The following is a 22,016-nucleotide window of genomic DNA, read 5'->3' on the forward strand; positions in this document are numbered from 1 at the left end:
TTCATGCATTCTGCACAAAATACAAGCACTTGTCATCAATATCACTATCTCTAGCTTTTCATTTGGCTATATCTATCTCATGTCTGAGGCATTTATTTACATGCTGCATTATGGTTTATAGATGACTTCAAAATATGTTCCATCTTCAAACCAATCTTTATTCCCTTTATTTCATTCAAAGCAACAAAACAAGCAAATTTAATTCATCAGCTGACCCATATGCACTATCAGTAAGGGCTACATCACATTAGAGTGTATAATCGAGCCAAGAAATGCCCAATGAATTAGAAGATTTGAAGGTGTAATTTGCATCTGTTGCTGATACTAGAATAGTTTATAACATGTTTGACGTTCTTTATAGTCATCAGCTACTCATAGGGATTCACAGAGATATGCTGGAGCCAAATGTTTATTTTTGACATGTTCCCCCCCCCCCCCCAAAAAAAAAAAAAATGCAAATATATCTTCAAAATTTTGAATTCGTTGGGCAATCGTTGGTTTGATATGCTCAAGTGTGATGCAGCCTTCATTTTACAAACACTTCTGATCAAAAGCCTCATTCTTCTAGTCCACCCTTGCACATAACAAATGCAAAACTTTTCTTTTTATGATGCAGATGACAGATTCTCATCAAATTAGTCTGATTTTGCCAGTGCAGAAAAAATAAAATAAATAAAAATGAAATAAAGATCAGCATCAATTCAAATATTTCCATTTCATGCAAATACCTAGACTAGGATAAATGCTTTGGAATTCCTAACTTGACACCCTTTGCACGTGATAACATAGCTTATCTTATAATACATATGACTCTGTAACTATCAAATAATGATATTTGTCCAGTTTCATAAAAGGCTAAGGCCTTTTTCAGACCTAGAGTAAGGCCATGGATGCTATATTATATGTCTGCATTCATGCTGAAAATACTAAAATATGTGGTTTGTTTGTTTGTTGTTTGTCATCGTACTTTATTCTACTTCAGTGCTGATCTACTCTATTTATCTGCAAAAGTAATTGGGGAGAATAATAGTGTGATTGCATCGAAAAAGTAGGCCTATATTTCTAAGCATCTGGGTAACATTAGAAGCAACTAAACTGTAGGTGTGCCTTGATATATGCAAGAAAAAGAAAATGATACACAGTCTAGGAACATATTGAGCAAACACTTGAACAGAATGAACAACTTGTCTCTTGCTTATGATCTGCAGTAAATATTGGGGAGAACAAGGGCGTGATTCCACTCTGAGAAAGTATATTTCTAAGCACCTGGATGACACTAAAAGCAACTAAATTGTGCCCTGGTATATGCAAGAAAATAATATCTGACATCCACATACATACTGAGCAAATACTCCAACAGAATGAACAACGTAGCTCTTGCTTATGTGTGGAATATACATCTAGACTTTGCTTACTAAAGTGTAACATAGAGCTCTGATGTGAAACAGACTACTCAGTATTGCTTGTGGGTGATTCTACGGAAGATTGCACAAAGCATTGTTTACATTGACCCATGAAGCTCAAGAAACCACATTTCTTTGTGGTGATGCTGACATTTTCAATCTTAATTTTCATAATTAATTAGGCCTACTAGTATTTTGCAATATACAATGAAGATGTATTTATTTATTCATTTATAATCATTATTATTATTATTATTATTATTATTGCATTTGAGCCCTATTGTAGTCATGTAGAGTATTAAAGTGTGATGCCACAGCCATTCATTACCATAGAAACTGGTTTGAAACAACCTCATCTGGCCTAAAAGTTCATGTGTGCACCTGGTTCAAACCAAAACTATAACAAAAGACTGTGACATCATCACTTTGGTATACTCTATACAGTTATTAACTTTGGTTACAGACTCATCAAAAGCCTCTAGATCATCTACAACAGTCAGGTCATTAAATTGGCAACATGATTTACAATTGTAGAGTATAAAAGTGAATGATCAATCTCAAATTGGCAAGCGATTCGCATTTTTTTTTACTGATTTAGTGTAGATGTAAAAAAATACAAGGAATAAACCAACTCCATGTAATCTTTTCCTACTTATTATAAGATATAAGGTAAAATTGAGAATTACCACTCAAATTAGGACAAAGTAACGATTTCAGCATCAAAATTATCCCTGAACTTCATGGGTTAATGGAGGGACGAAAGCTACATCCTTGTCAGCTTTCTATGTATCTATGCAATGATAAAAATTGTGCTCTACCTCACCAGAGATTCTCACTTTCATTGACCGAATACATTGCAAATTTTGCGTACCACAAGAATCCACCCGTTCAGAGCAAATCACAGCCCCGGTATGGTTTTTTTGATGGCAAAATATTTCAGAGAAATTGGTGATTTTCACCTGAAAAGTTCCTTGCAAAACTTTCCACAATATTGAACCTATGCTGTACATAAATATCAAATGCAATAGAGAAAGGCTGGTGAGGGCCGCATATCCAAAATATCACAAACACATAAAGAGTGTTGGTAGATAGATACAAGGAGGATAATTATCGTAATTATTATAATGGGGGGGGGGGGGGGCTTCATGGAAACATCCACATCAGTGTAGGAATTATTTGATATCTCTCCTGATGCAATTTCTTTATGTCACCTTTGTTTTCTAATATATAATTTTGAAATGAAATAAAATGCCTTTGTATTTGCCATTTTACCAAAAACTACACTGGAGCTTTCAATCTTGTGATGTGAAAATTGCAACAGTCCATGAAATGACTGTTTGACCTTACATGCAATTTGAGCCATAGCTGAATGAACAGAGCAACAATTTCAGAAAAAAAAAAGAGAACTTTTTCGAGGCATATCATAGTCGTGCACTTTGCAAGCTTGATTTAGCAAATTGAGAAAACACATTCGTCTTAAGAAAGGTATGTGGCCAAACTGTCTAGTCATGTTATTTCCGGTTTTTTTATGTCACACACAATTTCAATGGATGGACATGCCTCATAAAAACAATTTTTTTTTCAATGCTTAACTTGTCTTACAATTGAAAATATATCAAGATTTTACAATACTTTCTTATGAGAAAGTTTCCACAATGCAAATTATTTCGTATTTACAGTAAGTCTCCATACAAAATGCAATGCCATTCAAGCAACCTTATTTTTTTTCTTTTTTTTAATCATCCATCAAAAAATTATCAGGCAATAACAACCAGAGAACAATGTTATGCATACAACCATTCATCCATCACCAATAGGCAAGAACATTCATCACACTAAGAAGCTCTTTAATGGTGAAACGTAACGTACGCATCCACATTTTCAAAAAGCAAACTATATCTAAAGTCATTCTTTAAGAGGTAGTGGCCGTCACTTGAAAGAGTAGACAATGGGGATGGAGTGCGTAAGAACAAAAAAAGAAATAACAAAGTTTTGGGTAATGGTGATAGTGGATATGATCTAAGGCCCATTGCACAAAAGATTTACTGTAACAGTTTCATTACAGTTTTAAACATAGTTATACCAGGCAATCACCTCATTTACTACATGTTACATCTATAGGTGCTCCTACTTATGGCACGTAGTTATGGTCTTTAATGCAATGGGGCCCTGGTGAACATGTCATTCCATTGCAGTGTATTGTACTGCTTTTGTTTTTGTTTTTGCTTTCAGTTTCACACACATTTTCATTGGACAGGATTTCCTTTAGCAATTACAAAACAGGACAACTGGACAGAACTTTGATCATCAAAGAAACACGATAAAAGTTTGGGGATTTCTTTTTTGTTTTGTTTTTATTTTTGGTGGATAAACTTTAAATCACATTTAAGCTGAAATATTGGCACATGTCACCATTTTGTACCAATAGGTAATGTTTTAAGGAAAGAACAATTTCAAAAGAAACATTCTCATGACTAATGGATCCAAAAAGACGGCAACTACCTGTACTCTAGGCCTTAAGTTGGTGGTTTATATTAGCTCTAGTCTCAGCAATTTTTTTTTTTGTCTTTAAAGCTTGGTGGCAAAAAAGTATTAATATATTAATACTACAAATAGCTTTAGGCAGCCAATAGTTGTTCACTTACATCAACAGCCAAAGTTGGACAAACTATGGGCAGCCACATGTGCACTTTCTTTTTTATTCACAAAATGCTTGTGTTACCCTTTGAACATTCCAAAACAGAAAAAAAATACCCAAATACCAGTTTGAAACTCGTTACCTGACTCTGCGCTGATGGATACTGGAAAAGTGTAAAACAATCTATGGGCGTGAGTTCAGGGAATGCATATGATGCAGTCATCATAATGACATGGCATGACATAGGTGGTCATGTGATGTGAACACTGCCCTCTATCAACAAAATTGAGCAGCAGTTTCATATATGCATGAATGCGAAAGAAACATGAAACATGATGTCGGTGTTTCTCTGATATCACACCAACTTGATTAATGATATGCAGTCAATGATAATATGTTTATAATGGTTTTATGATTCCTTTGAAAAATGAAACATAAAAAATGTGTGCACACATTTTCTGGCTGAGCAAAATTGCCAGCACTTGATAGTAATCTCTAGAGAATAGAGAAAAACATGCATTGATATCCTACACTTCAGCTGGGAGAACTCAATATGGTTTAATGTCCTACAAATCAAACGTCTATGATAGGAAATGTGTGCGGTCTGCTTAATGATCAGAATGAATGCATGAAAGACAACCTTTACACTCACTTGTGAGCATTACATGAACTGTATTACTTGCAACTTTAAAGCAGTAAATATGTTCAGTATTACTAGTATGTGGCTGCATAGCATCTATACAAAGTATTTCATGAAGCCAATTCAACATGGTGTGTTGGACAAAGACACGTCCATAATATATTACATATAGGGAGCACAAAAATCTTTATAAACAAGCTTAATAAGCAGAAATGACAAAAGGATGTCACTCTCATATCATGGATAGATATAATTACAGCTGGAAGTACTCTGAGTATCAGCAATTCTTTAACTCAGTTTCATGTTATCTCTTCCTCTGCGTCCTAACGAAAGAGGTATATCAAGTTTTGCAGAATGGTAGGACCAGTGTGAGAGAACTTAGATTAAAATATTATCATACCTTTAGAACATAATCATTGTAAGAACTCAACGAAACATCTATGATACATCTTCAAGGATATAGGCAAGAACTTCTTTCTACTATCTCATTTTATAGCGAAGCTTTGAAGGTCTTGAAAGGTGTGATATCATTCTATTGTTTTCTGTTTTCTCAAAAAGAGTGGTAAACTGCTTCATCATATCAGACGAGAATCTTTGTTTTTTCTCCAAAATGCTGGTAAGCAATGACTGTAATTAGCAGATCATACTTACGTCGTCCTTTGGGTCCGGTTGTCGTCGTCGATGACGACGAGCTCTGTTGTACTGTTTTCGACATGCTGACTGAACTACTGCCACCGGGTCCTGGGCAAAACAAGGTGAAGAAAAAGTCCAATCAGGAGAGAGTGATAAATCCAATATATAAATCCAAACACTTGGGTGTGGTCGGGAGTGCAGCTGATGGCGGTATCTTCTTTAAAAGAAAACCTTTTTTTTCCAAAATGTTCTATTTTCCCGGTCAGAAATCTTGTCACAAAACAAGATCGCCTCAGAAGTTGAGAGTAATGATTACATCACTCAATCAACACCAAGACTTTGAACGGGGATCGCTTGGGATGCACTTGGATAAAAAGCCCTGGGCTGGCTGCTGGATTAAGTTGGTGCACAGGTCCAAGAGACGGGGCGAGCTACAAGATGGATGGCAGTGCACACGACTCCAGAACAGATGACACCGGCATTCCTTACACCAACTTTGGCTTGGATGGCATTAAGGCTCATGCCATGACGACAGCCGCTTCAACCTTAACCCTCTGGGTGCTCCCCTCCCTATAAAAAGCAACTCAGCTGCAAACATTCCTTGGAAACTGTGCACTGCCATTGGCACCCGAGTTGGTAGGGGTTAACGGGGAGGCGGTGTAATTGATCACAGTGGTGTGGGAGTTGAGATCTCCCTTGCTAAATACTAACATGGCCTTCTGGAATGACAAAGTGCGGTTAAAGGACAAGTACACCTTCATATTCATGTGGGTTGAGTGAATGCAGCAATAATTGTGGAACATATCAGTGAAAGTTTGGGAGAAATCTGACAATCCCTTCAAAAGTTATGAATTTTTAAAGTTTCTGTGCAGTCACTGCTGGATGAGAAGACTACTGCAGTGTATGATGTCACATGCGTAGAACAGTATAAAGAAAATATATAGAGACTCTTACTACATTCTATTTTTTTCCAAAAGAGTGCACATTTCCATGACTTGTCACTGACATATGTAAAGGAGGCAAGTGAAGTGTTCTGTTATTATGTGAGAAAAGTGAAAATATGCTGATTTTTCTTTATATTGTAGTACACATGTGACATCACAAGCTGTAGTCGTCTTCTGATACAGCTAGTGACTGAGCGGAAACTTAAAAAATTCATAACTTTTGAATGGAATGTCCGATTTTCCTCAAACTTTCACTGATGTGTTTTTCCAATATTTTTTGTGTTGCTTGAAGGTTTTCCAATATTGCTGCATTCATTAAATGTTCATGTCTATAAAGGTGGACTTGTCCTTTAAGGTAAGGAGGAGGGGCATATGTAATGCTAACATACACAGTGATGATTTTCGTGTATCTCATCTCTTGGACAGGCCACACATCTCCATTTCTTCTTGGGGTGTGTTTTGTTTTGCTCTGCTTTGCATTGTTTTAAATACTGCCGGTTAAAAGAAGAAAGCAAAATTTACTCCCAATTTTTAAAGTGACTGGTGGTATGCTGATGTCAAGTGGGCGGGGGAATAATAATAACAAGGGGTGAGACATCAACTGCACAGATCATTATCCATTCAACTCTTGTCATGTGACTTACATTCTGTGCATACTGAACATGATAATCTGTCTTTAACTGAACTCACAATCACCTCTAAAATTTGGGGAGTTTAAGATGCAATTCTGGAGCAAAGGTATTTCTGGGGATCATCATTGGTCAATATTCTTTTGTTGTTGAATCAGTTTCAGATATGTTAAAAACTGCTGTCAAATATTTACCTAACATGAAAACATCTTGTCTCCACAGCAATTCAATTGATTCCATTGTGTATTTATATATAAAAATATGTGTTTGATATTTATGTGTGTGTGTTAGTGAGTAGCAAAGCATTTAATTTCATTCTTTCAAATTAAAAATTTCAATGCAAAATAGATAAATGCCATTTTTCACAGTCTTTTTTTAAAGTAAGGACATCATAACATAAAGAAAAAATTAATCTTTTCAATGATGCTGCACTCATTACATAACAAGAAATGTATTTGAAGATATCATAGTAATTATCACATATATTCTAATTACTCTCTCTGTTTTTAATCTTAAATATCTCTGTTGATGAAAATGGATATACTGGTTTTTGCATTAAAATTCTTCATGTATACAGTATCTTCTCATGTGTTGGGGAATTGCCCTCTGCAATGGCATGAAGTAATGCCTTTGACTTCAGAGATCAAACCTTTCCGCATGTTTTGGTTCCAACCATGTTCATACATGAGCCAACGGGGGTACATTAAGCGCACACGTAGGCACGAGCATTCAAGCATGTTTACATGCCCAAATTCCTGGGATGGTCTCGGCATTAGTCGTGCTGCAGCGCCATCTCTTGAAATCTCCACCACACAACACAGTGGGTCTGGGGATATGATGGACCGACTGGACTCTGTTGAAGTTATGTTAACCCTTCTACTGCAAAATTTTGAAATCCCTATATACTTTGTGCACAGAGTTCCTGGTGAGTGCTGGCAATGGGTTTATGTATATCCTCTTCAGTTTAAATTTGTTTCCTTACCCACAAAGACATAATAACATTGTAAGAAGTCAAGCTCATACCTATAATCCACACTGTTCAAATGGTAATACAACTTTCTTATCATTAATCTTTGGATGTCATGATACACTTGCTTTAACGGTACCATCTTACACTGATAGGTGCTATCTGCAATCAACAACTTGATCAATGATTGTTGAATAAGTTTCATTTGATTCCAAGTGTTTCATAAGCTCAATAAAACCCATCAATTTAAAAAAAGAATACAAATTTCAATGATTTCTGGAAAGAAATACAGGTTAAACTTTAATCAAAGACCTGATGAATAAATGCAACATAAGTGTTAGTTGACTGCAAGTATTTTTCATATGCTCAATATAACGCATCCAAAAATTCAAATAATTTTTAAGGAAATATAGGTTAAACTTTAATAAAAAACTTGACGAGTACTTGCAACATAAGTTACAGTTGGCTTCAAGTGTTTTTTTTTTTAAATAAATAAGCTAAATATAACTCATCTCAAAGTGTCCAGTATTTCTGGATTATTAACTTACCGACGGTGACACTTCTTGATTCTTGTGCCATAGATTGTGATTTGAATCCTGTATCTGTGTTACAGAATGAGAAGGGAAGCAAGTTAGTATGAATCCAACTTTGTGTTCATTGGGGAAAAAAATGTTTGTGGATATTAATCATTCTATTCCTGTGTAAATGAGTATCATGACCAGAAATCATAGGAAATGTTTCACATCAAAAGTGGCTGGGAAATAAGGAGAGTCACTCTATAACTGAATTGATCAGACAGCTAATTGCCTGAATAACTGAATATCTCATTATTGTCTTGTTTCACCCACCAGTTGATTCACTAGAAAACTGCCTAAGTAGATAAATGGCTAGTTGAATATTTCATTGAATGACCTAGTAACTGACAAAGGGACTACTGAGAAACTAACTACATGCCTAACTGAATTGAAGGTGATTTGTCGAAAAGTGAGATGGAGCTTCCAATTCATAAATACTGGCAATGAAAATTTTCTGAAAATCCTCATTATCGAAATTTTCACAAACTTGATTTCAATTAATGAAAATGTATTGATTTACATCTAGTAGAACAAAATACTTCATCAAAAGAATTTTGAAAAGCATTTGCTACAGCTTAATCCCTCCCCTTAAAAATTGAAATCCCCTAAGCCTGATAAACTATAAACTATGGTTGATTTGAACTCCTCAATGGTAATTTAAAGAACAGAAATTAATTGGACTTCAACATGATGTAAATAATGATATTCTACAGGAAAAGTGATCCTTGCTGACACATATAAAACAGACAAGTAGGTAATATTTGTCATATATTAATCATCAAACATCATCAACACAGATAAATAATCAACCACTCTATTTTGCAATGATGACTTCATGCTGAGTAATATGAAACAAAATTGAACAGTGTAGTTAAAGTCTCCAGTTATGTATTGATGGATTTGTTCAGTAAAGGGCACTGAATTATTTCTGTTAAAACAGACAATACATGCTAAAAAATTAACAACATCCAAAACACATTTAGTTATAACACTCAAAGGAATATCAAAAGTCAATAATACAACAAAGATATTATTCCTTTGAAGTTCACATTTCAATATTAAAATGGCAGTTATTGATTATAATGAAAAGGAATGGTAAGAAAACACGCATGCATGACTTTATTCAAGTGTGTGAGTCATTTCACCAACATATGGATGAATGCACTTTTGTTTGTTTTATTGAATTGATGTTGAAACCTGCACAGCAGTTTGTTTGGTAATAGAATCTTGGGTGTCTTTTTCTTTTTTAAAATGTAACATCCATAAATTTCATAAGGCTGAACTAAAACTGTGTTTCATAGACTATGCCTTGTCACATCAGACAAAAACATATGACAAATATTAACAAATAGGACACATTATTCAAATTAGTTAAAGTTATAACAGCAAGACCAGACATTATTTTATGCTGTTGTTTAATTGAAATACAAAATATGATACAATCAAGTAAAACAAAACACAAAGAGACAGCCAAACCTGTGTTTTGCAGCTTCTAACGTGGAAAAGAAAAAATGAAATTTGTGAGGTGTTCACTTTTCGTAGAGATATTTGCCTTACCAGTATTGAGGCCTTTTAATTATCATAATTTTTCATTTTGCTAAAATTTGTGAAGGCCTTTTATGTGGTAATTGGCAAAACTGTTTCATCACTTTGTGATATCATGAGCAGGTCATCACTACATCAAGTGACACTGCATGTTGAAAAACCTGGCCATGTAAGACACGATACCACTATGCACACGGTCTTTAACAAAGTATTTTTCTGGCCATTTAACCCTGGTGACTGTTGAAAATAGCTGATAACATACAAGTTTGGCGGAAAAGCTGAAAGATCATAAAAGATTGAGGAAAAACTGGTTATGAACAGACCAAGGTTAACATCTTTATTAGATTCACCTGAAACTCATGGAATGATCTTTAAAGTGAGCTGTGATTAATGAGATTAAATCAGGCAATGCTCTTGAACACTCCAAACCAAATGAAGGGGGTAGCTGAATGAGAACGTGGCATATTTTGGAAACAAAATAGTGTTTGCTGCCATCACCTTCCGTTTTGCTCAATATCGTGGTCTGCATACTCTTGCTGCTCCCCGTGTCCCGAACGGTCGTCTGGACAAGAGTTTTAGTCTTACCATCTTCTGACGTCTTCGTCGTCGTCTGCGTCTTCTCCTGGCCCGGCGTGATGACGTTCAGTCCCACTGCCTTCATTCGCTGCTGGGCGGACTCGACCTCCAGTTTGTGCATCTTCTCCTCGAACTGCTTCTCCTGCTCATGAATCTTTTGCTCCCGTTCGTCTGTGTCGGAAAAAAACACGGTGGTGTCCATGCGAGAACATCGAAAACAAAACTTTTGTCAGACAGCTCAAGCACAACTAGGAACCCCCAGTTTACTTCACTATGGGAAAAAATTACGAGCCTGAGGGCAAGCTGAAGAAAGAGAAAATACATGCTTTGCACAAACTTCAGAGCTAAGAACTATATTTTTGACCGACCCACTTCATAACTACCATGCACTTGATAAAATCTAGGATCTGTAATCTGTTTAAAGATGGTAAAGTCTAACACAATTAAATGGGATACCAAATGTCGGGTTCATCTTAGGCAGAAAACAATAAAATCAACACAAGGCAGAATAATACAGTTAGCTAACTCCTGAGTAATGTAGGCACAGTATGAAGAGCTAGACAATCTGAAAAATCTCTACACATTGTAAAAGGTATTCAACAATAAAGTTGGATTTACACAATCAAGAAAATCATGAAAAATGCAGCTATGAGAATCAGCAAAGCATTAAACGGCATATCTTGATAATGAAAATAATTCCCCCTGGAACTGCAAAGGCGTCGAGCTAAATCTTTGGATACATGCAGGACCAGCCTTCCTTACCTCTCTTCTTTTTCCTGACTTCCCGCAGCCGTGCTCGGATCTTCTTGCGCTCGTCAAACTCCGTAGCCTCTTCCAGCTGCCGGAGGACACAAACATGAAATGAGAACCGAGATGGGTAACACCACCAGACATACGCATCATCTCCAGCACTGACACCACTATCGGTATCCACGTTTCCTCCTCCAATAACCCTCTCCCCTCCTCCTCCTCCTCCCCATCCCTGCCCTCCTATTCCTCCTCATCTCTTTTTTTTTAACTCATCACTAAACATCTCAGAAAAGAAGAAGTAAAAGAGAAGAAGAAGAAAAAAGAAAACTGTGAAATCGAGCAGAGCAACACTCCGGGCTGAACTCATGTTGGTGGTTTGCACGCTACAAGCGGCGGTCCAGGGAGATGCGCGAGAAAAGGTGATTTGGCGCAGGTGCTCTTCTGGATCAGCAAATCTTAAACCGTGACACAGATGTGTTTACCCATCAAAGGCAACCTTATTACCAAATTCGCCGGGGCTGCTCGGGCCACGATGGAATCTCACCAGTAATTTTCCAGTGCAGTATGAAGGCAATGATGTGGTGGAAAGAAGGTAATTAGTTTAATTAAGATGCAAATTGGTTGGCCTCGCACAATTGGTGAAGTTTGAACACTTTAAAAAAAGGCTTGTTTAGTTGAGGGATTGTACTGTGACACTGGTGTTAAAAAGTAGTAAAATGGAGATTATGAATGAAGGGAATAGGGAAGGGGAAAATTCTTGGGGGAAAATTCTTGTAATTCAGTAATGAGAAATACTGAGGGCAAAGAGAAGATGAATTATGAATGAAATAATGCCTGCAGGAAAATGCTGGAAGTGCACGCCTGTAGCCAGAGGTACACTCCAGTCGAACAACATTTAACCAATCGCTTGCGAGTTATTGCAGTTCACAATTAACTCTATGCATGGTGCACACAAACACACAATACATATTGTTTTTGTAATCAAATGGTTACGCTAATTGTGCAGTTATACACATCAATTCACAAAAGTGTAACCTGTCCACCCAATAAAAAAGAAAAAGAAATTAGGTATCAGTGGGGAAAATTGGTTTCAATGGCTTCAATCTGATGATTTTTAGTCACCTTACAACAATATTGTGCCCCTATGATATGGAGGTGGTGGGGTTAATATGGGGCAATGACATCAAAGTATGTGAGGTTAAACAGATGAAAAATGTTTGCAGAGTTTTATTGCAAAATAGCTAAGCACCATTTTTAAACACTTCAAAGTAAGTCCATCATCAGATAGAGCAAAATTAGACCTTTCCAGTAATACCTCACTTGTGACATAACAAGGAATATTCTAGAAGTTATGATTAAAAATATCCTGTATTTTCTTATCATCTTCTATGTTTTTTAGCAGTTTTAATCACAAATATCTCAACATAACAAGAATGGATTTAGCTCGTTTTGCGATAAAACTCTTCATTCGTATATGGACAGTGAGAAAGGGATTGATGAGCATGAGAGTGAAATGGAGAAGAAGAATGGTCTCTGTCAACATCCGCTAATCTTTTACACTTTCAGGGAGATGGATGGGGGGGGGGGGTGGAGGAGAAAGTGGGTAGAGGGAAGGGGGAAGGGGGAAGGGGTTACTGTCTGGAGGTAGGGTTGATTCTTAAGTATCATGTTGTGCATGACTACAAACATTTGTACTCTACACAAAGCTAGTATGACTGACAGTGAGGAAGGGGCGAAGAGGTGCAACAAGGAACATAATATTGGTAGCGTCATCACTGTAGGAAAACATCCCAAGAGTACATTGCCATGCAATGTTAACCCGTTGAGGACGGACTGATTTTGTTACAACACGCATTTCCCATAGACACCTGCCTGAGTATACTCGGGACTCATCCTTGACGGGTTAAAGTCCAAATGTGAGCGTGCATCACAAAGCCAACAAAAAGTTGCAGGCCCTGATTTTATGTGAGGACTCAAAATAGGTGAAATGGCTCAACCTAGTCAAATTTTTATATTTCAATATATTCTGACAGAGTTATCCTTCTTCTACATTGCTCTTTCAAAGTTTGGGACCATACAATGAATGGGAAATTGTGTTTTCAGCTGTTTTTCTAGAACACTTCTTTTTTTTTTATTGTAGAATGGTATAATTAGGTATGTCTTATAGGTCCCTTTTCATTTCTTCAAAATCTTTTAACCCGTTGAGGACGGTTTGATTTTGCTTCAACACGCATTTCCCATAGACACCTGCCCAAGTATACTCGGGACTTGTCCTCAATGGGTTAAACACTCTTCACTTTCATCTCTAATAACTTTTGAAAGGACGGCACTACTACTTAGAAAGTTATTAGTCATGACATGGACAGAATGTGTTCGTAGAGCATGCTCAGTTTCAGCTTAATCTGATAATCCCTTCAATGTTGTTGCTATAGTGTTTTGCATCCTGTTCTCTTTTTTTACCCATTCATTGCATAGCTAGCATGGCTTAGTAACATTGTGCGATTGAGTAGACCCTACACTTTCGAGCTTCCTTTTTCAGTACACTCTTTCCACAGTGTGTGCCTACTTTCCAATATCTAGATAGGTTAGGAGAGTCCATTTAAATTGAGTTATACATCACTTTAAAGCTTAGAGTTTGCTCTTTCAGAATCTACCCTAAACTAAAAATCCAAGTCTGGCCACTTTTTGTTGGCTTTGTGATGCAGGGTCACAAATACAGTATGAACAAACTGGTAAAAGTTCATCAAAAAATTGGACACAAAATAGAAGTTATGGAGTTTTAAATTTCCGCAGGTTCCCCTTGAATAGTGTCATTAGCAATAACCATATATTCACATTCATTCAATAATGTCATAAACTAATACCTCTCTTGTTGATTTGGCCACAAAAATCATACAGTTTTGGGCAACACACATAACTACAACTGCTTCTATTCTTCTATTCATCATTGGTGTGTTATTGCAATACAACAGAACATGGGTGATGCAAAGGATACAATTTTCTTTCTGATTTCATGCTAAAATAAAGTTATATTTCATTCAATTTTGTGTTTGGGTCAGCATTAAATCTAAAATATATAACTTCATTCCCCTCATGTCATCTGCATAGCTGGCTGCTCATAATATCACAGTTCAGTAGAAACATACAAGACTTTAAAATTCTGTATTTTTCTCATTTTGGGTTCAATTTTCATGAAACTTCCATTCTTCACTTTTGTTTCATTTTAATTTATAGATAAAAACCAAGTGGAAATTGACATTGGATTTTGTATTATCTTCAATCTTTAAATGTGTCAGAAGTAATATAATTAGTATGAATGGTATGGATTTGTTAGATAAACACATCTTGACCTGCTAGTTTCTTCTTTGCCTTGTGACTGTCTTGATTCATTCTTCGTTTCATCAACTACAAAACTTGCTCCCTGCTGTGTGAAAGACTCTCATGTTTGATTATTGGCTAATGAAAATGTCACCCCACATACCAGTCAACATGAAACTGTCCTTCACCATGACCTCCCTACACATCATTTATCCCATTATCCACCCCATCTTCCCCTTCCTCCTATGTATAATGCTTGTTTCAAACATCAGTGCAGGTGACACTGGCAGCTAATTTGGCTCCCAACCAGCTGAGTTTATCAACATGACGCCCAGGAAATCATAAAGTCAAAGGCCAAGGAGGCGAATCGGACAGACACGCCAAAAGGCCTCCAGTGGTGGGCTTCAGACAGAGGGTGGTATATACAATCAACTCACAATAATCCTAATACAGTGACTATGCTTGCTTTGTGCTTTTAGTCATATTTGTCTTTATAACCATTTCACATTTTGTGATGCTTGACAAAGTACAAATTAAACCTAAAATCATCGAACCTAATAAGATTGAACTTAGAAGAACTGAACATAAAATAAGAAAATTACAGAACTTTAAAATCTTGTATGTTTCTACCAAACTGTACGATCATTAGCAAAGATCCATCGGAACATTAACAGAGCACTGATAACTCAGCAGAAGATACCATTGTGAATCTAAAGATTGAAATATAAAAACCTTAAATTCATACCAAAAAAAAAAAGAAAAGAAAAATGGTGAAATGATCAGATCAAAATTCTAACTCACCATCTTCTCCAGGGTGCTCTCATCTTCAATATTCTCTATCGGCGCCATGGCGACAGTCCTCAACGTCGGGCTCTGGAAGATGGAGGAAGAAAATCAATGATTTAAAATACATCATCATCTTGGGCAAGCATACTCTAAATTAACCATAATAATGTCATCACAAATTGGCAACTATTTTCAAAGCATACGTATCAACTTCAAGAAGTATTTAGACTTCATTAAGGCCGAAGAGAAAAAAATAGAGAATGCAAAGAAAGGAAAAATACAAGTGTATCTGTGTTGATGATACCACCTCAGCAAATTTCCTGTGGTTCACTCTGTCATAATTACTGGCAACTACAAACACCAAGTCAGAGGGTTCATTTTGAGGATCAAATGTGCCTTGAATAACAATGGACATTTACAACATACAAAGGTTATTAGGATATTGAGAGGGGTGTACGCTATCCATGACCACCAGAGAAAATCATGATTCAGAGCCATTTGAAGCCAAAACCAAAGTCATCGATACCATGAAAGACTGCTTCCTCCATCCCGTCAGAAGTTTTAGAGTCATGGTTCTGAATCAACTCACAGCACACAAAATTACCACTCCTACCTCTCTACCTCTAGTCCTTATGATACCTCAAACCATTTTCTGCACCATTCAAGGTGTTATGCAATTAAGAACAAAAGGCTTTTCTCAGCCCCCACTCCCTCCCCCACCTCATAACTACATGCCACACACTTTTTAGAATGATTTTTCAAACCCATATGCTATGAATGACATTTGATATGACAGTAATCTCTTCAAGAGTAAATGTTTTGATTTTCCATTGTTTAAAGTTCTACGAAGGAATAGGGTGTGTTGCAGACATTTCACAGCATGCCTTTAATTAACCTTTCAAATGATTTTTTGTTTGTTTGCTAGTTTGCAAATGATTACCTCATCAAAGAGATCTAGAAGATTCTAATATTTTTAGATGACAAGTGGCAGTAGTCAAATCAAAGAAAAAAAACCACACAAAAGTCCTATGGGTACTCTATCATTACTGCATCACATGAGCCACTCCTTAAAACAAACTACTGCATTTGAGGTCATTACAAATTTTGAAAAAGTACAATGAAATTCCTCATCTCGACAAGTCTAGACATGATAATAACTTTGATTGTAAATATGCTGGTAACTGATGACATATTGCATCCACTGGGTATCAATGATAAATGACAAGAGAGTATGCCCAACATGGAATGACTCTAAAATCTCTACAAGACCAAACAAGTGCTGGAGGAAAGGCATTCACATCTTCTGAAGATGGCACAGTTTCATTGGAAACATAATCCAGTTCCTGAACCCTATCTGTATCAGTAACTTAGGCCAGTGTGTACAGTACTATGGGATTTTCTGTGCCAATCAGCCCTTGAAGCATACAAAGAGTTAATATCCCCATTGCTTTAACTGTTCCTGCACTCCTTCAATTACAACTTTTGTATTACTATATGACTCAACACACAACATGAACCAGTCTAAAATAGGACTTGTGTTATAATGGAAGTGAAAAAGAAAGGAATGATTTAACTCTATTTCAATGCATATGATCTCTCCCACTCACTGCCCCATTATTCTGCACAGATAAGACGATATCTTTAACCCTTTCACTCCAGATATCGTGAATTCCTCATATATTTTGCACAGGACCAGCCAGGTTACAATTGGCAATGGGTTTAAACCCACACAGAGTGTCTTCACTTCTCCCCCCCCCCCATAACACTTCCTACAGAGCACTCTCGTTCCCTAGTCCAACCGCAGCACAATACATCTCCATCGCTAATGTGTGATCTCGAACTGTAACTGAACAGTTGTGAGTTCTCAATCACAGGACACGTTGAGACAAACAAGTCAAAATGAGTGTGATTATTTACGGTTGTGGAGGAGATAGAAGCCAGCCTGGTCCAGTGAGGCCATTAACAGCGTAAGCCTATCTACACTGTGTTTTAGTGATGAGATAACCCACTATGAATGGTAACAGAAGCTATTTGCAGTCACAGGTAATTGTACGTCATGCACTTGGAAAATTGGCCCTACAGTCATACTGTCAGATCAAGCTCATCTAATTCTGCAGTGTGATAATGCACATATCCTTTCTGTTGTGTGGTATCAAACCATTTCTATTCATTTCAAACCCTGTCTCTCCCCTGCACCCAGATTTATCAAAGGTAAAATGTCTGCTTAGAACATACAGTCAACGTCGCATAAGTCGAAAAATCACCTCAGTCAACAGTCTTTTCAAGTCCTCTTCTCTTTATATTCTATTGATTTGATTCCCTCATATGTCAAATTTTCTTAGAGTCAAAACTATTTCTTCAGTCCAAATAAATTCGATTTAGGCAAGGTTGACTTTGCTTTCATCTTATTCAAAAGGAATAGCAACACAGCTATATACAGTCGTAGCAGTATTCTATTTCATACCTACTGTACCACAACTATCACATCACTATAAACATGATCACATCATTCAAAAAGCCAAAACTTAATTTTAGTACTACTCTCTCTCTCTCTACAACCTGTGTAGCTTAAACTTTATTTGTTTGCATAAATATCTTTCTGTCCCTTAACTCCAGATGTTTACTGTCTCTCCCACTCTTTCCCCCTCTCTCTTTTTTTCTCTCTCTCTTTCTCTTCCTAGCTCTGCATGTATCTCGATCATATATTTTATCCTGTCCAATACAGCTGGCAAGATGCACATTTTATTAAATGTGGCAGTTGCAACTGGCGGGGACCTCATCCCTTGCAGTCTCGCGTATCAGATCAGAATGAATTTGGCCATTGAGGTGGCACATACTTGACAGCCTTAAGCACTATCTTCAGCAGGACTATAATCTTCCCCTGTGGCAAAGTGCCTAGCAACAATGGAGGAATACCAAGAAACTGCTAAGCCCCTGGGAAGCTCTTCCAGGAAAACCGGTGGAGATGCGGGTTGCCGTGGCCACAGAACGTCCTCCCAGTTGTCCTCCACACCTGCTCCTCTCTCTACCCATAACTTTGCTGTACATCCTTCCATTGATCAGATCTGATAAATCGTGACTGATCCAAAGCACGTGAAATGTGTCGGCGTACTACATCAAAATTTGTCGCTGTACCATTTAAAGTGTTTTCCCTTGGAGTGACTCATGCATCAGAATTCTGCCAGTTTCCCCAGATGAAAATGAAAATGTATGAATCAAAATTATAATCTCCCCTCACATCTGTAGTATAGTATCAATTTATGAGGAGCATCATTAGGAGTCACACACTGTGCCAAAAGTACAACTTGCTTGCTGTATTCCTGATTTCGGACCTCACAAGTCCTGCATAACTTCAGCACTTGGGGGAAAGGGGACTGCTGATTCTAAATGCAGTCACAAAAAGAGTTTTGGAGATGATGCCTGCTGTTCTTTTCTATATGACACCAAAGTACAAGAACTCGTTCAGCCCTGAGTCCAATAGTGACTGGATGGGAAAGTACCATTCACCTCAAAAAATTAAGTTACAATCCTTCACAAGAGACTAAACCAGTAAAAACTACACTGCATCTATAAACTTCCTGACCAGTGCAATGATTACATACTTTGTTCTCTAAAGTTGAATGAACTCTGAATAAATAAACAAACAAACAAGATAAATAAAGTCTGCCCACACTCTGCTGCTGACCTAAATATATTCCACCTCCTTGAATATCTCTCTTAAAACACCTTCACCTATTCATCACAAGAGAGAAAGCAAAGGATAAACCAGAATGGCCCCACGAGTATTCGGCAGACAAGGATGACAACAGCATGCCATCAATCAGCGGGATGACATGGCTGCTTGCAGGGGAGGAACGTCTTTCTAGAGTAGCTGGGACTGAACCAATTCCAGAGCGACTTGACTGTGTGCTGTAAACCACTCAGAATGAACTAAAAAGGTATTCAAAGTTCTCTGCTCATTCTTGTTATCATTTCTGCCTTTTTATCTGACTGTTTATGTTTTGTTTTGTTTTTTGGTGCTAAGTGATTTGTGAAAGAATCAAGTTTATCACTGAGCCATAGGTTTTTGTTAGCTTTATATTGAGAATAATGCTCATTCATATCATAATTTGAGTCTGGCAGATTGCAAAAATAACTTCTTCTGTATCTTTTTCTGAATCACACAAATTAAACCCAAACACAGACATCTAAATAATCTAATCAAATTTATCATCTAACACCCTAACTCTTACAAAAAAAAAAGTTTAAAGTGGAAAAAAGAAAAAAAAATAAACTCTTTACCCAAGCTTTTGCAAAAGTCAAGCTATTTTCTCCTGTACAAAAAGCATTCTGCAATTTGGCAATTTGGGGGCAATGCATTTGATGGTACACTGGAAATACCACAGCTTACCTGCTGCTTAAGACAAACCTGACATCTAACCAGGTTGTGTATCAAAACAAATTCTCTTGAATGGTCCCCTGTAAGAGTATTATGCTTACTGTAGTTTGTCGCCCTCTAGCCTTTACACACCCAACAAAGGCTAGACAAGACCTAAACAGTCATCTCTTCACTTGATAATGACTGGAACCAAGTCTCACAGGAAAAGAAGTAAAAGTGCCATCTGGATGATTAGTCTTCTCTTTACTCTGTTTAATTATCATTTTGTCTCTCTATGGCATAATTAGTTGTATCATTTATTTGTTTGTCCATTCATTTATTTGTTTCGGCATCTTTATGCATTTATTCACATATTAATCTCTTTCTCAATTATTCAGGCATTCATTTTATTCATTTATCAATCAATCTACATTCATGTACTTACACATATTAATTTAAAAAAAGAAGATTTGTGATTGGTATGTAAATAATGAGGATATCATGCATATATGTGCATGATCCTTGACTATTTCCCATCTATCTATGGATGAATGAGAAGAATTCACATCAGTCTATTTCCCATCTATGTTTGCCCTTGTGATCGGGGCATGGATATAGTAAAGGTGAATCATGGATGTTAAAGCCAAGGCCTTAATGGCTGACATTTGGTCGCGAAAGGTACAGCCATTCCCGTCCGTCCGTCTTCAGACCCGGGCCTGTGTCCGGAATCCAAGGCATGCATCTCCTTTGCACACGGCACCTTGACATGTGCGGGACGTGTGCAAAACAGAAGAAGAAGAAGGGGAAAAAGAAGTAGTAGTCTCTGCTTTAAGGTAGAGATTTGCCCTGATGTTATAAAATGTGCTGGGGCAGTTACGGCATGAATAGATCATATCAAAGGAGAACAAAGCTAAAAATATCATCTTGAGTAAACCCAGGTGGTTACATTTCAGTTGAGTATAACAGGATAAACTAATTCACATTGTGATTCAAGTCGAAATCATCTCCCCCAAATCTCCCATCATCACTGATGAGAGGTAGTGAGATAGATGTACACGTGTGAATGAAGATGCATAGTGTTGTTTGTGCGCAGGGTGTGAAAGAATCCTAGCTGGAGTTTTGTCTGCCTGGAATACAATAATTAACTCAATGGCACGCACTGAAGAGGGGACTGGTTTGTGATACATAGTAGCTCTACAGCCACCATACACATATTATGCTTAAGTTGATTACAGTGAGGTGTAGATGCTGAGTGCATACTCAAGCATAAAATCTCTTATTCACTGCAACTCATATCCACATATTCAAGTTGATTTAGATAAAAAGTTGAAATCAGATAAATAAGTGGTAGGAGTATCATCAAAATTAGACACAAAATAAAAAAAAAAATATTAAATTTGAAAGCTTCACACTTTCACCATTTAACAATATTTGACATCACAACCACACATGCAAATTGGCAGCAATGATTGTGTACAGTTTAAAGAGAGACTTGCAACGTGATGATATCATCACATTTATCAATGGATTCAAATATGTGGTTGCTGCTAACATCACTGAATCACAAAATTTCCATACTTTACTTGCTTTAGAACCAATTTGATGAAACCTCTCTTGTTTTTATATTTGATATATCAAAGCTGCAATAGAACTTTAATTTGTTGCCGAACCTTCACACTTGTACGATTTAATCTCTCCTTTTTTCTTGGGGGGGGGGGGGGGGGAGGTAATACGTCTTATATTACTTTGGTGACAATTGTTTTTGTTCCTTTTTTTGCTGACAAAAATGTATTAAAACAGTTGTTAATTGATAGTAACATAGAAATTAAGTAATATCAATCATCATTGTCAGCTCTAAATCATCACGAAAATTGTCTTATCACCAAGGTAACCAGGAATATCAACATAATCAAGTGTAAAGGTAGAGCTTCTATGGCAAGCAATTAAAAAAAAAAGCAGTCTGTATCATGAAGACTAACTAGCCAGAGAAGAGGTAGGGCTCTCATAACTTCAAACCTATCTCATCCTGAGAATCAAATAGCTCCTTGCTCGGCTGTCTGTAATCCTTTCCAGAACATAAGCAAGAGTCTATTTTCGGCTCATCGTGCCTTTGTCAAACATAGAAACCTTTCCACGGTGTGGTCCACAGTGCAGTGACCTGGCATATACATGTGGAGACAGCTGGTCTGCCTGGGTTTTTATTTTGCACCCCAATAAAGATCCAAGTCCTGAAACTTTAATGGTCATTAACAACA

General features: G+C 37.0%; 1 protein-coding gene across 1 annotated transcript in view; it reads right to left on the bottom strand.

The window, feature by feature from the left end:
• LOC139726287 (uncharacterized) overlaps positions 1-22,016 on the bottom strand; it is a 53,275-nt gene that overhangs the window by 7,914 nt on the left and 23,345 nt on the right. The window contains exons 4-9 of the mRNA XM_071637355.1: positions 15,420-15,491; positions 11,313-11,388; positions 10,473-10,721; positions 8,403-8,456; positions 5,333-5,422; positions 4,184-4,204 (exon numbers count right to left, since the gene is read on the bottom strand). Coding sequence (XP_071493456.1) covers positions 4,184-4,204; positions 5,333-5,422; positions 8,403-8,456; positions 10,473-10,721; positions 11,313-11,388; positions 15,420-15,491 — 562 coding nt within the window. The remainder of the gene's footprint in view (positions 1-4,183; positions 4,205-5,332; positions 5,423-8,402; positions 8,457-10,472; positions 10,722-11,312; positions 11,389-15,419; positions 15,492-22,016) is intronic.

This window comes from Diadema antillarum, unplaced genomic scaffold, assembly GCF_040938485.1.
Source record: "Diadema antillarum isolate AM-2024a unplaced genomic scaffold, OU_Dant_1.0 seq00000082_RagTag, whole genome shotgun sequence".
Classification (NCBI taxonomy): domain Eukaryota; kingdom Metazoa; phylum Echinodermata; class Echinoidea; order Diadematoida; family Diadematidae; genus Diadema; species Diadema antillarum.